Here is a 15,523-nt window from a genome sequence, read left to right on the forward strand (position 1 = left end):
GATAATGTTTGATTACTTTTATTCTCTTATCTGTGTTACTTTTCATTTTTTAGATTTAAGCGTCATTAGCGCCACTGTGGTTATTTGATGAACCCTTATTCTTCCCATTTTTATGATCACTTTTTCAAAAGTCCCCTAAAAGTGCCATTACACGGCGTGTGGAGCGCCGATCCACGCTCCAGGCGCGTTGAGCGCCGCGCCAAGACGCTCCAAGGCGCGCCGCACAGTGCGGCGGATGGTAATTCTAGCGGGACAAAACCTCAGGCACGATGTTTGAGACTTAAAATCTAAGAACGTAGCAAATGGTTTAATATATGTATAGCACCCATTTGGTTTAAATTTATTTATTTATCAACAACTTAATTTATTAATAAATAAATAAATACAAGATAATAAAACTATTATATTATTCGTACGTGACACACAAAAACCGTACTGTAAACTATTGCTAAATAAATAAAATTATGATATCAGGTAAATACTTAAAAAAACTTTACTTTAGTAGTTATTTTTTAATTACTTTGTGATCTTGTGAAACCCTGTATATTTTATTTTAAAAAATTCTATTTTATTTAAAAATAAATAAAATAGTTATTTTAATTTGAATTTTAACACTCTGTAATTGTAAATTCATATATAGTAAGTATCTAAGACAATTTTTAAAACTTTTGCATATAGTCATGCTTTATTTAACTAGAACATCATTTGGATGTTTTTGTCTTGAGAAAAATTGCCGAACTGACTATCGGTGTCATTCATTGATTTTTTAAACTCAGTGTCTTTCGATGGAGTTTCAGTTAAGGGTTCAACGATTACAGCAGCATCCTTACTCCCACTAGCCCTAAAGGTCATAGTACTTGCAAAACCTAATTCTTCTTTTCAATGCTCTTCAATTAACCCTTTAATGAGTCTTTGTTTCGTTATTATACTAGCCAATTGAAATAAAACTTTTGGGCATCCACCTGTTAAGCTCTAAGTTAAGAACTCTAAAAAAACAAGGGAAAATGATCGTAGATGGGTCTTAACACCTTTCTTTTCTTCGTTACTAAGAGAGTTGGGATCTAAAAATTGCATCACGATATCCCACAAAGCGGTCAAGAGATGATGTTGGTTTTAAAACGCCTTTTTACATACCTTTGGCAATCTCCAACATAATTTAGTTTTGGAATAGAATGTATGCACTTGTAAATATTTTGTTTTCGTATGACCTCTACCTGGCTGAGCAGAAAACGATCAAATTTGGTTGATAAAAATGTATACGACTAAAAAATAATTCATGCATTTTTATATCAGTTGGAATGAACACTATTTATTCTTATCAGTACACATTTTTTGGCTTATTTTTACAAACCAAAATAGTTTTGTCCCGCTAGACTTATCATTCACCGCACTGTGCGCCGTTGGGACGACCGACCGGCGGCAGGCAGATACAAAAAATGCATTATATAACTTTTTAACATAGATTATCGGTTTAATTTGGGTTTAAATTAATACAATCGAATAATTTATTCCCCAACTTTATTTTCAGTGCAATTTATTAAGATAACAGAGTGGAAAGCAAAATCATCTAGTTAAATTAAATTAAATAAGATAATAATACTTTTTAAACCAGGTTTATTTATGTTCAAAGGTTAAATAATGATTTTTTACCTTAATTATGTAGTAGACTATATCGTATTTTCAGAAAGCCCATAACAAGGCAAATAAAATAAAAAAATAATACACTGGGTGTCATTTACAAATAGAAGTCAGATTCGAAAATGAGAGTTACAAGCGATACTAGTTATCATCACTGGATTCTGTATAAAAAACTCAACGAGACTAAGTTTCCACCTTTTCGATAAGTTAACCAATATACGACGGGATCGAAAAATGCAACATTTTAAAATTCGCCCTGTATTTTAGGAACTAAAATGACTAGGACAACTCTTGTAGCATCTTTGGTTTCATAAAAAGTAGCATAGTGATGTGAAAACCGCATCTTTAGAAGTATAAATGCAATAAACATTATTAAAAAATACAGTAATTATTACTCATACATACATAAATAAGTCACCTCAGCAAAATTTATCTAGTGTTTCTAGTGTTACCCTTTATATAACATTTAGAATAAATAATAATAATTATTTTAAACAATAACATGGTAGAGTATATTGGGGGGTATACCCTGTATTTTCAGTAAATTTTTCCACCTAATTAATATGTTATTTTTAGATTTCTTTAAGCGAATATCAAATTATGCATTTTCACATTAAATAGAGATATTTAAATAAATTATGTAACAATTAAATTTAACTAAATTCAAAAAATTACTGCCGAACATTTTTCGCGACGCGTTTGCTTTGGAGTGTGCAGTTTACCGCCAGTCGACGGGAACGACACGCCGCCCGACAATCCCCGCGCCGACCCATTCACACAGCGTGTGGAGCGACAGATAACGGTTCAGGGCGTGTCCTGGCGCGGGACTCCACACTCCATGTAACTGCTCATATACCAGGCCCGTGGCCCGAAAATCGGCGCGCCGACCCAATCACATGGAGCGTGGAGCGGCAGTCGACGGTCCAGGCGCGGCGCTCCACGCGCCGTGTAATGGCACCTTATCATAATCTCTACACTCCATAGAAAATTCCTAATTTTTAGCCGACCATATCAATAGGTATGGTAGGCTATTAAGATCGGCAAAAAAAAGTTTTTTTAATTTCACTCAAAATGAGTTATTTGGGTCATAAATGACTAAATACAAAATATTTTCATAGTGTCTGTCTGTCTGTCCGTCTGTAATACGATAACTCAAAAACCGCTAAACCAAAGATATTTAAACTCGGGAGATACAACGATCCATTCATAAAACGCTCTAAACCTTCATCACACATTGGTTTGCGAAAATCAACGAGTGCGAGAGAGAATGGACAAAGAAGGGAATAGGGTATCGGCGCAACGGCAACAATGTCATTGTAGTTGTTTACAAAGATTAGACGGTTGAGGTCAATTTCCAGTGGCGTGCCGATCGACCGACAGTATTTTAAGGAAATTAAAATAATTGTTTAATAAATTTTAAAAAATAATAATAACACTTACATATTTGTCGCATTGTAAAAAGTTGAGGGAGGATATTAATAGGAAAAAAAAATAAGTTGAGGGAGGATAGCGAAATAAATAAAAACCGGCATAATTTTTTATTATAAGATGGCTTTTCACATAAGAATAACGATTAAAAAAATCAATAAGCGTTTTTTAAATGCAGTTTCAATATCTTGTTCCATACCTTGTTCATCTCCGGTGAATGAGACTCCCTCTATTAGCAATAACAAAATAAAATAGTTATTATAAAATAGTTATTTTAACCTAGTAACACAATATTTTACCAAAAACTAATATTTGTAGACTTCACATATTTTTGATAAAAACTTTATTATTATATGTATATTTATTATATACCTATATGAATTTTACAGCTACTAAAATGTGTGTCTAAAGGGATCGCGCCGCGATTAAAAAACCGATACAATGACACTAAGTACCAGAGTGGTGCGGCCCCAAAAACAAAATAGAAAGAAATTAAATTATAAAAATAAACAGAATTAAAAAAAATTAAATTAGATAAAAAAAAGTGAAAATATAATTTTATCAAGGATGAGCGGAGATAAGCAGAGAGGCATAACGAAACAATGTAACCGGAACAGCAACCAATGACGGGCATATCAGAAGAACAAGAACATCACAAATTTTTTAAATGATTTATTGTTATGAATTTAGTAAATGATTTTTAATTTGTTTTTTATAATCTGTAAAGGATTGAAATTTAAAGTTATTAGAAATATTATTCCACAAATGTGGCGCTATGAAACTGAAAGATTTTTGGAAGTTAGCTGTTCGGCGACTGTTCGGTGTTGAGGAATTTTAAAATAATGCACTTGCCTAGTCGAATGATCATGGTCAACATAGTGAAACAATGAGAATAGGGAATGCAATCCCGCACCAAAATCTCAATCCCGCAGACTTGCGGGATTAAAGCAATCAATCCCGCGGATCCGCAAAATTGCGGGACTGTAAACAATAATCCCAAGCTAAACTTGGGTCTTTATTCTCTTTGTAAACTACACTGACACTCATTTTAGCGATTAACTGGGTTACATTCGACGTAATACTATACGTAATACGACGTAATAATAGTGTACCAATTTGGTTAAGAATCTTTTTTACCGAAAATTTACAATTTTTGAAAAATTGAAATTTTAACTATGTACAATTAATCTGTATTGAAATTAGAAAAAAGAATTTGGTGTTTTTTTTTTTTTTTAAATTTTTTATTTTAAGGAAAATACGAGGCTTTTTCGAAAAATATGCATTTATAGTCATACATTTGGTCCTAAATGGTACAAAAGACTTTGTACATTTTTCATGGGCCCACAATATTGATATAGCGTGTATCTTAAACTAGCTGTACAGAAATTTGGACCGATGTATACAGGGTGTTCAAAAAATATATTTAATATTAAATAAACTTAAATGTAATTATAATTTATGTATTTATTTTATAAATAAAAATATTATTTTGATGTTGAATTTTGAGAGTTTTTGAGAGTTGTTTTTTTAACTTGTATTAGCTATCTGCTTTTAGATACACTCTATATCAATAATTTTTTGGCATATGCAGAATGTACAAAGCTTTTTGTACCATTTAGGACCATACGTATGACTAAAAATGCATATTTTTCGAAAAAACGTCGTAATTTATTTCAAACAAAAAAAATAAAAAAAAACGATCAAATAGTTTTTTTCTAATTTCAATACAGATTAGTCGTACTTTGTAAAAATTTCGATTTTTTAAAAATTGTAAAACTGCGGTACAAAAGATTATTGACCAAATTTTCACACTCTTATAAAACACCCTGTATACGAGAATTCGCTAAATATATTTTCGAAAACCACATAGCATCTTAATCACAATAGATGCATCTAAAACCTGGTCCAAACCGTATCCCAAAATCTTTTTTAGTTCAAGAGATATTCAACTTTAAATTTACCCTAAAATTTTGCTTGTCCCGATAATTATGTCCGGCAGTTTATTTGACGAAATTGCCCACACGTACTAGTTAAACGCTTTTCTTCACTTACTCACATACGCTAGAAAGAAATCTATCAACTAAAATGTTTGTTTCACTTATTTTTAATGGCCAAGCTGTAAGGGAAATCCCCTGGGTTCCGAGCGTCGACGCATCGGCCCGGATTCGGTTACCCAGTAGTAATGTGTCGGTCCCGCAAATCCCGCAGATCCCGCACGGTAAATCACGTAAGCTTGATCCCGCGGAATCTCAGAGGGATCTCGCATTTGCGGGATTGCATTCCCTAAATGAGAACAAATAGGGAGTCTGCTCTGTAGTTAAAATTCGATAAATGAATGTCATTAAATAAATGGAAAATATATATATATATATATATATATATATATATATATATATATATATATATATATATATATATATATATATATATATATATATATATATATATATATATAATATAGTATATATGTATATATAGTATATACAGTCATCAGAAAAGTCTAGCGATAATTTTAGAAAATCATAAATAAAATAAAATGGCGATTGTTTAGTAAACGGTTCTTCCCTTAGTCTTAAAAAATATTTAGTTTTTTTTCTCTGGTTTGCAAAGGAAAATTCATATTGTTTATAAATAATAAAAAATGCATGTGCAAAGAATTTCAATACAATAAAATGTAAAAATACAACAAAATGTAGTAGTCATAAAATTCATGTAGTAATTCATGTAAGTACATTAATTATATGTATGTCAAAAGATGTCCATTTACATTATAGCAACCAAAATTTAAAACAAAAGCCGTATTAAATTGTAACGGCAACAAAAAAGTAAGGCCGCAAAATTCCATTTTTGGTACACCCCAATAAAATTTTCACAAAAGGTAGGTAATGATTTGTCAAACCCAAGTGGGTACCTAGATTATACTTATTCAATACCCTTTCTTAACAGGGAAACAGAAATTGTTATTAAGTTATTAGTAATTAGTACGTACCACATGTACCTTTTTTCTACAAATAATTTAATTAATAAATATATAATTTAAAAAACATAATAAACGGTGAGGGTGGGGGGTTAGTACGGGGGTACGGGAGGGGGTTAAAATTTTAAAAATATCGTAACTCCAAAATTACAGTAGCTAGCGAAACGCGGTTTTCAATTTAAGATTAGGAATAATATTTGCAACAAAATTTGTAATAACATCGAAATCAGTCAAAGTCGCAGTTTTTGAGATAAAAAAAACTGGAAAAATTCCTTTACTTTGAAACTAAAAACTGCCTACCAACTTTTTATTAACACATTTTAGTATGGGCGACTATACGTGCCTCCCGGCGCCAATTTTTTTTATTATAATAGAAAGTATTATTTACATCTGATTTCCAAATAATTAGGACTTATTTCCAATTAAAGTCCTAGTCTAAATGGCTAAATATTCGTAACTTTGCCCGATAACATTAACAAAAGTTTTTTTAATTTCACTAAAAATGAGTTAAATGACCTAAATACAAAATCATAAATGACCTAAATACAAAATATTTTCATGGTGTCTGTCTGTCTGTCCGTCTATCTGTCTGTAACACGATAACTCAAAAACCGCTAAACCGATTTTAACCAAAATTGGGCACAAAAATACTGTGGCACCCGAGAATCTGGCCATTAGTTTTTGGTGGGGGTGGGGGGTTGGTAAGGGGGTATGGGAAGGGGTTAAAAATTTTAAAAAATCGTAACTCCAAAATTACAGTAGCTAGCGAAACGAGGTTTTCAGTTTAAGACTAGGAATAATATTTGCAACAAAATTTGTAATAATATCAAAATCAGTCAAAGTCGCAGTTTTTGAGATAAAAAAAAAATTGGAAAAATTCCTTTCCTTTGAAACTAAAAGAACTGCCTACCAACTTTTTATTGACATATTTTAGTATATGCGACTATACGTGCCTCCCGGCGCCAATTTTTTTATTATTTAACCTATAATTTATTAAAAATAGATATGAAAACTTATCATTAAAAATTAATTTTTGATGACCATTGTACGCGTTCAGGGAACACAGGGGCTGACCGACCGCTGAGAATTTTGCTCAGCGGCTGACCGTTTTTGTGTGTAAAAATAGCTTGTTTAGGAAAGTTGCTTATTTGCTGCTGACCGTCCCTGAACGCGCACATTGACTTCCAAAAAGTAAAAATTTGTTATCTCAATGTTGTATTGATTTTAGCTTCTTCGCTTGATGATAGTAGCTCAGATGACAGTGGAAACTGTTGTATGTTTGGCAGAGAAAAAAATAAGAAAATAATAGTTCTGAAAGTTAGGGAGGTAAGTTTTGTTTTACTGGAAATTGCAATATTAAAAAAAAATTGTTGTAATGTGGTGTGTATAGATTAGGGCTAGAACTCACTGACGACCAGGTCGCAACGACCCGGCCGTCGGCTGGCCGGATGTATTGCGTTTATAGCTGCGGCCAGATGAACGACCAGTTTCAACAGAGCTGTCAGATCTAACGATTTTTTACGTTTTACCAATTAGAAAATATTGTTTCAGAAAGAATTAAGTTTCAGAAATGTTAAAATATCCGAGTTAACTAAAAAGCGAAGTTGCTATTCATGAGCTTATTAAATGTTCTAATATTAAATAATGCATTTAAAATATTCTTGGATTTTTCGTTTATAAATACTGGTGTGGTAAATGGAGTAAGTAAAATCTCCAACCCCGACTACACGATAACGTCGTTATTTCCATGTTTTTCAAATCCGCGATGCTTGCTATTCCATGTCATTTCACAACAGAATATTCTACATTCTACGTCTACGTAATTTAATATGTGTAGAGTGAGACATGTAACTCGTGAGATTTTCAGCATTATATCAATAAAGGACAAAAAAAGTATTGTTCCTAAAGGTGCGTCCAGACTTGAGCATTTTAGCCCGAACAAACCGAGCGCGCACGAACAAGCAGAACAAATAGGCCGAACAAAAAGCATTATGTACGCACGACCGACAAAAAGGGAGATATTCTGTCTTTTTTCTACTGATATGGACTATGTATGGACTTTTACTGATGGCTCTTATCGACTTTAAAAGTAAATATATTAGGGCCATCGTAAAAAAAGGTCCTCAGACACTGACTCTAAATATAAGCAGATAGAAAGTTTAGCTTCCAGTTATTTCAATGTTTACAATATAAATTCCTCTTTTTATTGTTACTGAGAATCTACAACAGTAAATACTTCTATTTTTATGAATGTTTAAGTTACTTTTACTCTTAATTTTTTTTTAAATAATGTACCTAGTAGAAATACAGTCTAATGGACCCTGTTTGAAAAACGTTAAATTAAATAATTTTTAAAATACAGTTGTCCTCCTTGTACATGACTACAATACAACTAAAAAAACTAATTTAATAATTTAATAAAAAAAAACAAGTGGTTGTAGAAAAACTTTAAATATGATTTTTTTTATTTTTTAACATCGAAACTCGAAGGTATAATAACAGGTATCATACCGACCATAAATAGAGTATGTCATATAAAAATGTTTTGAATTTTCATTAGAATCGATCCTTGATAAAAAAAAGGGACTAGATTTAAGTTTCCCTTTGATCCAGTCTGTATACTATTTCTTTGGATTTTCTACACGTGTGCAAAAACTACACTAAAACACTATATCTTATAGAAAATAAAATATTGTGCGTTGAATTTGAGGGATTTCATCTGAAAAATTATTAATTTGGAAGAAAACCGGCAACAAGCGGCAGAAAATAATAATATTTCAGTGCAGTCTACTGGCCGCCAGGACGTTAGTGTGCACTGTATCATTTGATTTAATGGTTTTAGAAGTAGCAGCGGTCTGACCGGTGCGACCTGGTCGTCAGTGTGTTCGAGCTCTTATCGTAAATAATGATAAAAAACTGTTAAATTAACGGTTTAATAATTAAGCCAATATTGTTTTTTTTTCTCAATATTTAGGCGGACGAACGAGGGAATATGCCAGAAGCCGAAATTATTGACTTTTCTAAAGTCAATAATCTTAGGAAAAAAAAGAATGAGAATGATACTTCAAATAATATTGAAGAAGCAGAGAAGTGAGTGTTCTAAAAAAGTAATAACAAAGTAAATATGAATTTTATTGTTTCAGAAGGATAAATGATCCAGAACCAAAACCAAGTACGTCTAAGGAAGAAGTACAAAAATCATCACAGAATTCTGGCAAAAGGAAACTAACTGATAGTAACTCTGAGTTATATCAGAAGAAGAAAAAGTTTGATGAATCTACAGAAAGGTATTTTTATTATGTCTGATTAGTCTTATTATATACTAAGTCAGTAATTTTAGTAATTTAGATTTATCAAAACCAAGTACATCAAGCTTAAGTCACTCAAGCAAGAAGGATAACAAAAATACTGCCTCAGATAGTGATGCGGACAGGTACAAATAAAAAAACCAATTTTGTTAATTGTACAGGGTTGTTCACCACATACGACACAGAGTATTGTAGCTAAACGATTAGATTTTTACAAATTGTAAGTTTTGGGTTTGTGAAAGTACTATTAGAGCTACAATTTAAAAATATTTTTACAAGATACAGAATGTCCCAAATAAATAAAAAATATCAAAGTTGTATTTTTTTTCAATGGAACACCCTGTATATTATTACATTTTTAGTTTCTACGATTAAAATAAAGGTAAATTTGATTAAAGTTTATCACACTTAAACCTTAGCGTTTCTGAAATATTTTCAATTTTATGAAATTGCAGTAAAAAATTTAAAGCTTCATTTCTCCAAGGGTATCAAAGTTTTTAATACTAAATATTTACTGAAGTTTATTTATTGATCAGTTATTGTGTTGCAATAATAAAAATAATACTACCTCATACAGAAAAAAGTGTCTAAAATTTTATTTTAAATATTTTCTAGTTTTAAACGGCAATGACTTGTTTAATTTAAATGGGATACCCTATCTATCAAATGGTGTTATGCCATTTTCTACCTATCTCTTCAAGATTTCGTAGAAAATACATTTTCTTATAATTTAGACCTCATTTATCAACAAAATAAAAAGCAATATAAACACTAAATCACCACAATACTCCAAAACACTTTTACTTTTACACTGGACGCGCGTTTCGCTAACCATGTTAGCATCATCAGCAGATGATTATAAACTAGCGAAACGCGCGTCCAGTGTAAAAGTAAAAGTGTTTTGGTGTATTGTGGTGATTTAGTGTTTATTTTGCTGCGTAACACCAAAGGTTCCAACCCTCAACTGTAATCTCATTTATCAATATAACCATGGAATATTGACATTTTAGATTGTTTTTAAAGCAACAAATGTACAGGCGCTAAAAGCTATAATTTTGCAAGCCCATTTGTTTACAAGAGAAAACTATTTAAATCTTTATAAAAGAGTATACCATTAATTAAATATACCACCATTATTGCCGCCCAAATATTAATTAATTACATACTTAATTGTGTTAGTTAATAAATTATTCTAAATAAATGTGGATTTGAATCAGAAATTAATATAATAAGTTATGAAATTAAACGTATCTGTTGTTATAACCATTTGTCAAAAAAATTGCATTTGTCAGAAATTAATATAATGCATTTGTCAGAAATTAATATAATAAGTTATGAAATTAAACGTATCTGTTGTTATAAGCATTTGTCAAAAAATTAAATGAAATTTTTAAGGTATTACTTTTCCCACACTATGTAATACACATACAAAATTCAATTTTTTTGTATTTGGAGCAATTGTTATTAATCAACGCAAACAGTCAATTAATGTAGTTTGAATATTGGAATCATATTAATTGGTCCTCTAACAAATATTTAAACAGTTTTTTTTTAGTTTTTTTTTAATGAAATCAACTTTAAAGCCAATATTAGTATCTGTACTCTTTAAAAATTTGTTACATTTTTAAAAATAATCTAAAATGTCAATATTCCATGGGTATAGTGATAAATGAGGTCTAAATTATAAGAAAATGCATTTTCTAAGAGAACTTGAAGAGATAAATAAAAATTGGTATAATACAATTTGATAGACAATTAAATTGTGTATCTGATTCTCATAAAATAATACAGGGTGTTCCGTTTAAATTAAACAATTTATTGCCGTTTAAAGCTAGTAATTATTTAAAATAAATTTTTAGACACTCTGTATAAGGTAGTAAAATTTTTATTATTGCAACACAACATTTAGTAAATAGAAATTATTCACTACAATATTTGGTTTTAAGAACTTAAATACGCCTAAAGGAAGCATTAAAATTATTACTGTATTTTGACAAAAACTTAAATATTTCAAAAACGGTAAGATTAAAATGCGGTAATCCTTAATCAAATTTACCTTTATTTTAATCGTGGAAACGAAAAATATAATAATATACAGGGTGTTCCATTTAAAACAATACAACTTTGATATTTTTTACTTATTTGGGACACTCTGTATCTTGTAAAAATATGTTTAAATTGTAGCTCTAATAGTTCTTCAACGAACCAAAAACTTATAATTTGCAAAGATCTAATCGTTTAGCTACAATACTCCGTGTCGTATGTAGTGAACAGCCCTGTATACTAAGTCAGTAATTTTAGTGATTTAGATTTATCAAAACCAAGTACATCAGGCTTAAGTCACTCAAGCATGAAGGATAACGAAGTTTTAAAAAAGACTGCCTCAGATAGTGACGCGGACAGGTACAAATAAAAAGACCAATTTTGTTAAATGTATATCGTCAGTTTCCAAAAAAATCCTTTATGGGTATTTCGCCACTGCACTGCAAGAAAATCTACAAAATAAAATAATTATTTTTTGTAAACACTTCTGCGTTAAACCTAAACGGACGCTGCTTGTCAGAAGTTATGTTTATAGTAATACAAATTTGCCTAACAAAGAAAAAAAATGCTTAGCGTTTCGGAAAGTTTCTTTGATTGATTCGTTTTTGTGCGTCAGTCCATTGGTGTGCTTGCATTGCGACCAATTGGGCATTCCATTTTATATTTATAACCAAATATATGTTTTGACAAGACTTTGACAGTTAAAACAACAAATTACAACAGATTATATATTGATTATTATATGACTTGAAAGACCACGGCACTGGAATTAAGTTTTATGTGACCTTGAACTGATTAGTTCACATGGTAGCGACCGATGAATCACTCTCAAACATTCGTGGCGTTTACTATAAGAGGTGTCCGTAGAGGGTACGGGGAAAAATGAAATTCTGTATACAGGGTGGTCCGAATTGTATTCCGGAAATTTCAGCAGCATATTCTGCAGAAAAAAAATAAGTAAAAAAGTTCGTATAAATGTATGTCCTAAAATGCTTAATTTCAGAGATACAGGGTGTAGAAGTTTCATTTTTATTTCGATTTTTTCTAAATAATTTCTGAAGTAACGTCAATGTTTGGATGAAAATTGGTGTCTGGTAGTTTTTTGACATGAGAAATTTGATTTTGGTGTCAATATGACTCCTACTAGTAAAGGGCGCCACCTACAAGTGTTTTAACTGTTTTGAAGCGTAATAACTTTTTGTTCGTACCTGTATAAAACTACTGAGCGAAAGAATATACATCTCTGTGACTTTTTACGTAAAAAATATCTCTTTGTAAAAATCGCTACGAGTAACCGTTCTTAAGATATTTAACATGGAAATAGACAATACATGTCATTATTGACGAAAAATAAACACGTTGAGTAGATAGTTATTTCACTGAAATAATAAATTTAGGAAATTTTAATTTTTTTAAATTAATCATAAATTTTTCTGCAAAAAATTATAATAAAACAGTTTCGGTGTTGACAGGTATTGATAATTTCAATTCCAAATATCTCGAAAACCATTGCACGTAGCGATTTTTACCCTTTTCACGTAAAAAACGTCGCAAATGTATATTTTTTTACTCGGTAGTTTTATACAGGTACGGACAAAAAGTTATTACTATTTGTTAAGGAAACTTAATATTTCTTATAAAATTATTTTCTTTTATGTAATTTCTTAGATTAAGATTAATTATTTTAATTTCTTTAAATTTTAAATTGCCGCACTTATACCTGCTTCCTGCAACATCAGTGTACGCATGCCCGAACACTAGGAAGTGTGGCATACAGTCTATTACAAACCGTCGTACGACGAAATTGGTCAGCTAACCGGTACGCGCCGAAAGTCTGAACTTAAAAGTTAAAACCCTTCAAAAAACGATTTATGTTAGTGTATGTGTGAAAAATTAGCGCTGAGAAGATCAAGATCGAGAAGAGGGCCCTCTGAAGCTGTCTGAGACGACCATTAAAGGTAGGAGCAGGTTTCTCATTTCTCTGTGCGGTTTCTCCCAGCTATTAACGTAATTTACATTGATAAAATAAGACCAGTCAAACTAAAATTTAAAATTAATACAGTCCACAACTGCATTTCTGCACATTTTTGGTCCATACATAGCCGGATTTTATTTTATAATTCTTTTTAATATCAGTTTTCAATTTTGTGATTTAAAATCCATACATTCCACATATACCAAGCCATATAGTTTTTTGGTTCAATTTTTGTACGAGCGCGCAGCGATACAAATACGCACCAATTTACTTGGTGTCGTAGAATTGTACTATCGTATTGTACTGTCACAATTGTACTTAGTACATTTTTTTATATAGTTTCACATTTGTTTATAAACAATATTTTTTACTGATATTAATTCTTGCAGTTTTACCTGAACTCAATTATTATTATTTTAGTTTTAATATTATAATTGCATTTATTCAAAGCAGATATAATATTAAAATATTTTCACTATGTCAGATAAAATTTCTAAGTATGATTTAAAACGAACAACAGCGTTTAACCGTTTAAAAGAAACTTATGACATTGGTGTTGCAATATCTAGTGACAACTCTCAAAAATCGATATTTTTAGCTAGAGTAGAGACTATTGACAAGGTGTATGAAGATTTTATGACTTATCACAATCAAATTATTTCTCTCATATCAGACGAAGATTTTAAAAAATATGATGCTTTACGTATATCAGCTGACAACGCATTCTACGGATCTAAAGCTATAAAATATCAAATTGTAGGTGACAATTCTTTGACAAATAATTCGACCAATGTTTCCACTCCTAAAATTCTGCAAAATTACCGAAAATTACTCTTCCTATATTTGAAGGCGATTTCAAAAGTTGGTCTGGATTTTTTGATCTTTTTAATACTTTAATACATGAAAATTCACAATTGTCAAATGTAGAAAAGTTCCAATATTTACTAACGTCATTGGGTAAAGAACCTCTATCTGTAATTAAAGGACTTCCAGTCACTGAAAATAATTATACAGTTGCTTATACTGCTATTAAAAATCGATATCAAAATAAAAGATTGTTGGCTACTTATCATTATAATGAAATCTGTCAAGCTGGACAGGTCAGAAAAGGAACTTGTACTGAACTTAGAAACCTTTTAAATATTTTTTCCGAAAATATTTCTGCGCTACGCGTTTTGCAATTTCCTGTTACTCATTGGGATTTTCTCTTATTTAATATGTTATTGCAAAAATTAAATGTTTCTATTAGGACTGATTTTGAAGTTCAAAATACTGTCGAAATTCCGACATATTCAGATTTAACACATTTTTTGGAAAATAAATGTAAAGCCTTAGAGTCAGTTCAGTTTACTACTTCATACAATAATGAACATTATAAGGATAAGAGCAAACAATCGTATCAATCCTCTAGTTTTTCATCTAATAAAAAATCTTCAGAAATTAAAACTGGTTATCCAGCCTTTATGACAACAAGTAATAACAATGCCACACCATATCAATCTAATAAGGGGGACAAACTGAAATGTGTACTGTGTTCATCTTCACATGCATTATACAGATGTTTTTCCTTTCTTTCAAAAACACCGCAGGACCGGTTAAACTTTGCTAAACAACACAATTTATGTACAAATTGTTTGTTATCTTCCCATTCTGTACGAAAATGCAATTCTTCTTTTAAATGTAAAATTTGTGGATCTCCTCATCACACATTATTGCATCTGGATAAAGCTATAGATAGTTCTTCATCTAATACTCCAGTCAATTCAAATTTCAATCACACTGATGACCGTGCAATCCTAGAGTCAACTCCTGGCCCTTCTGTCAGTGCTATGGCGAGCACGTTATCTACTAAACAATCTACGGTTTTATTATCTACAGCCATTGTCGACATCAAAGATATTCGGGGAAACTTTCAACAAATTCGAATTCTCTTTGACTCCGCTAGCATGGCTAACTTTATTACAGAAAAATGTGTAAATCGTCTTGGATTACCACGTAAACGCTTTTCTATTCCCATTGAAGGACTTAATGGAATGTCGGCGCAAACAAATCAGGGCGTCACACATTGTACGATTAAACCATGTAATGATTCTAATCCTCTATTCTCTTTTGATAGTATCATTTTACCGAAAATTTGTTCTGACCAACCTAAGA

At 31.0% G+C, this 15,523-nt stretch overlaps 1 protein-coding gene across 9 annotated transcripts in view; it reads left to right on the forward strand.

Annotated features, from left to right (window-relative positions):
- The window catches only part of LOC115883118, a 57,157-nt gene that overhangs the window by 29,418 nt on the left and 12,216 nt on the right, over positions 1-15,523 (forward strand). For 6 of the 9 annotated variants that reach the window (XM_030901422.1, XM_030901426.1, XM_030901425.1 and 3 more), the window contains exons 9-13: positions 7,272-7,369; positions 9,018-9,133; positions 9,187-9,330; positions 9,384-9,476; positions 11,653-11,754. In XM_030901422.1, the coding sequence (XP_030757282.1) occupies positions 7,272-7,369; positions 9,018-9,133; positions 9,187-9,330; positions 9,384-9,476; positions 11,653-11,754 (553 nt within the window). The remainder of the gene's footprint in view (positions 1-7,271; positions 7,370-9,017; positions 9,134-9,186; positions 9,331-9,383; positions 9,477-11,652; positions 11,755-15,523) is intronic. The other 3 variants (XM_030901427.1, XM_030901429.1, XM_030901428.1) reach the window with 1 other exon arrangement.

Source organism: Sitophilus oryzae, unplaced genomic scaffold (assembly GCF_002938485.1).
Source record: "Sitophilus oryzae breed Bouriz unplaced genomic scaffold, Soryzae_2.0 scaffold_1809_pilon_pilon, whole genome shotgun sequence".
Taxonomy (NCBI): domain Eukaryota; kingdom Metazoa; phylum Arthropoda; class Insecta; order Coleoptera; family Curculionidae; genus Sitophilus; species Sitophilus oryzae.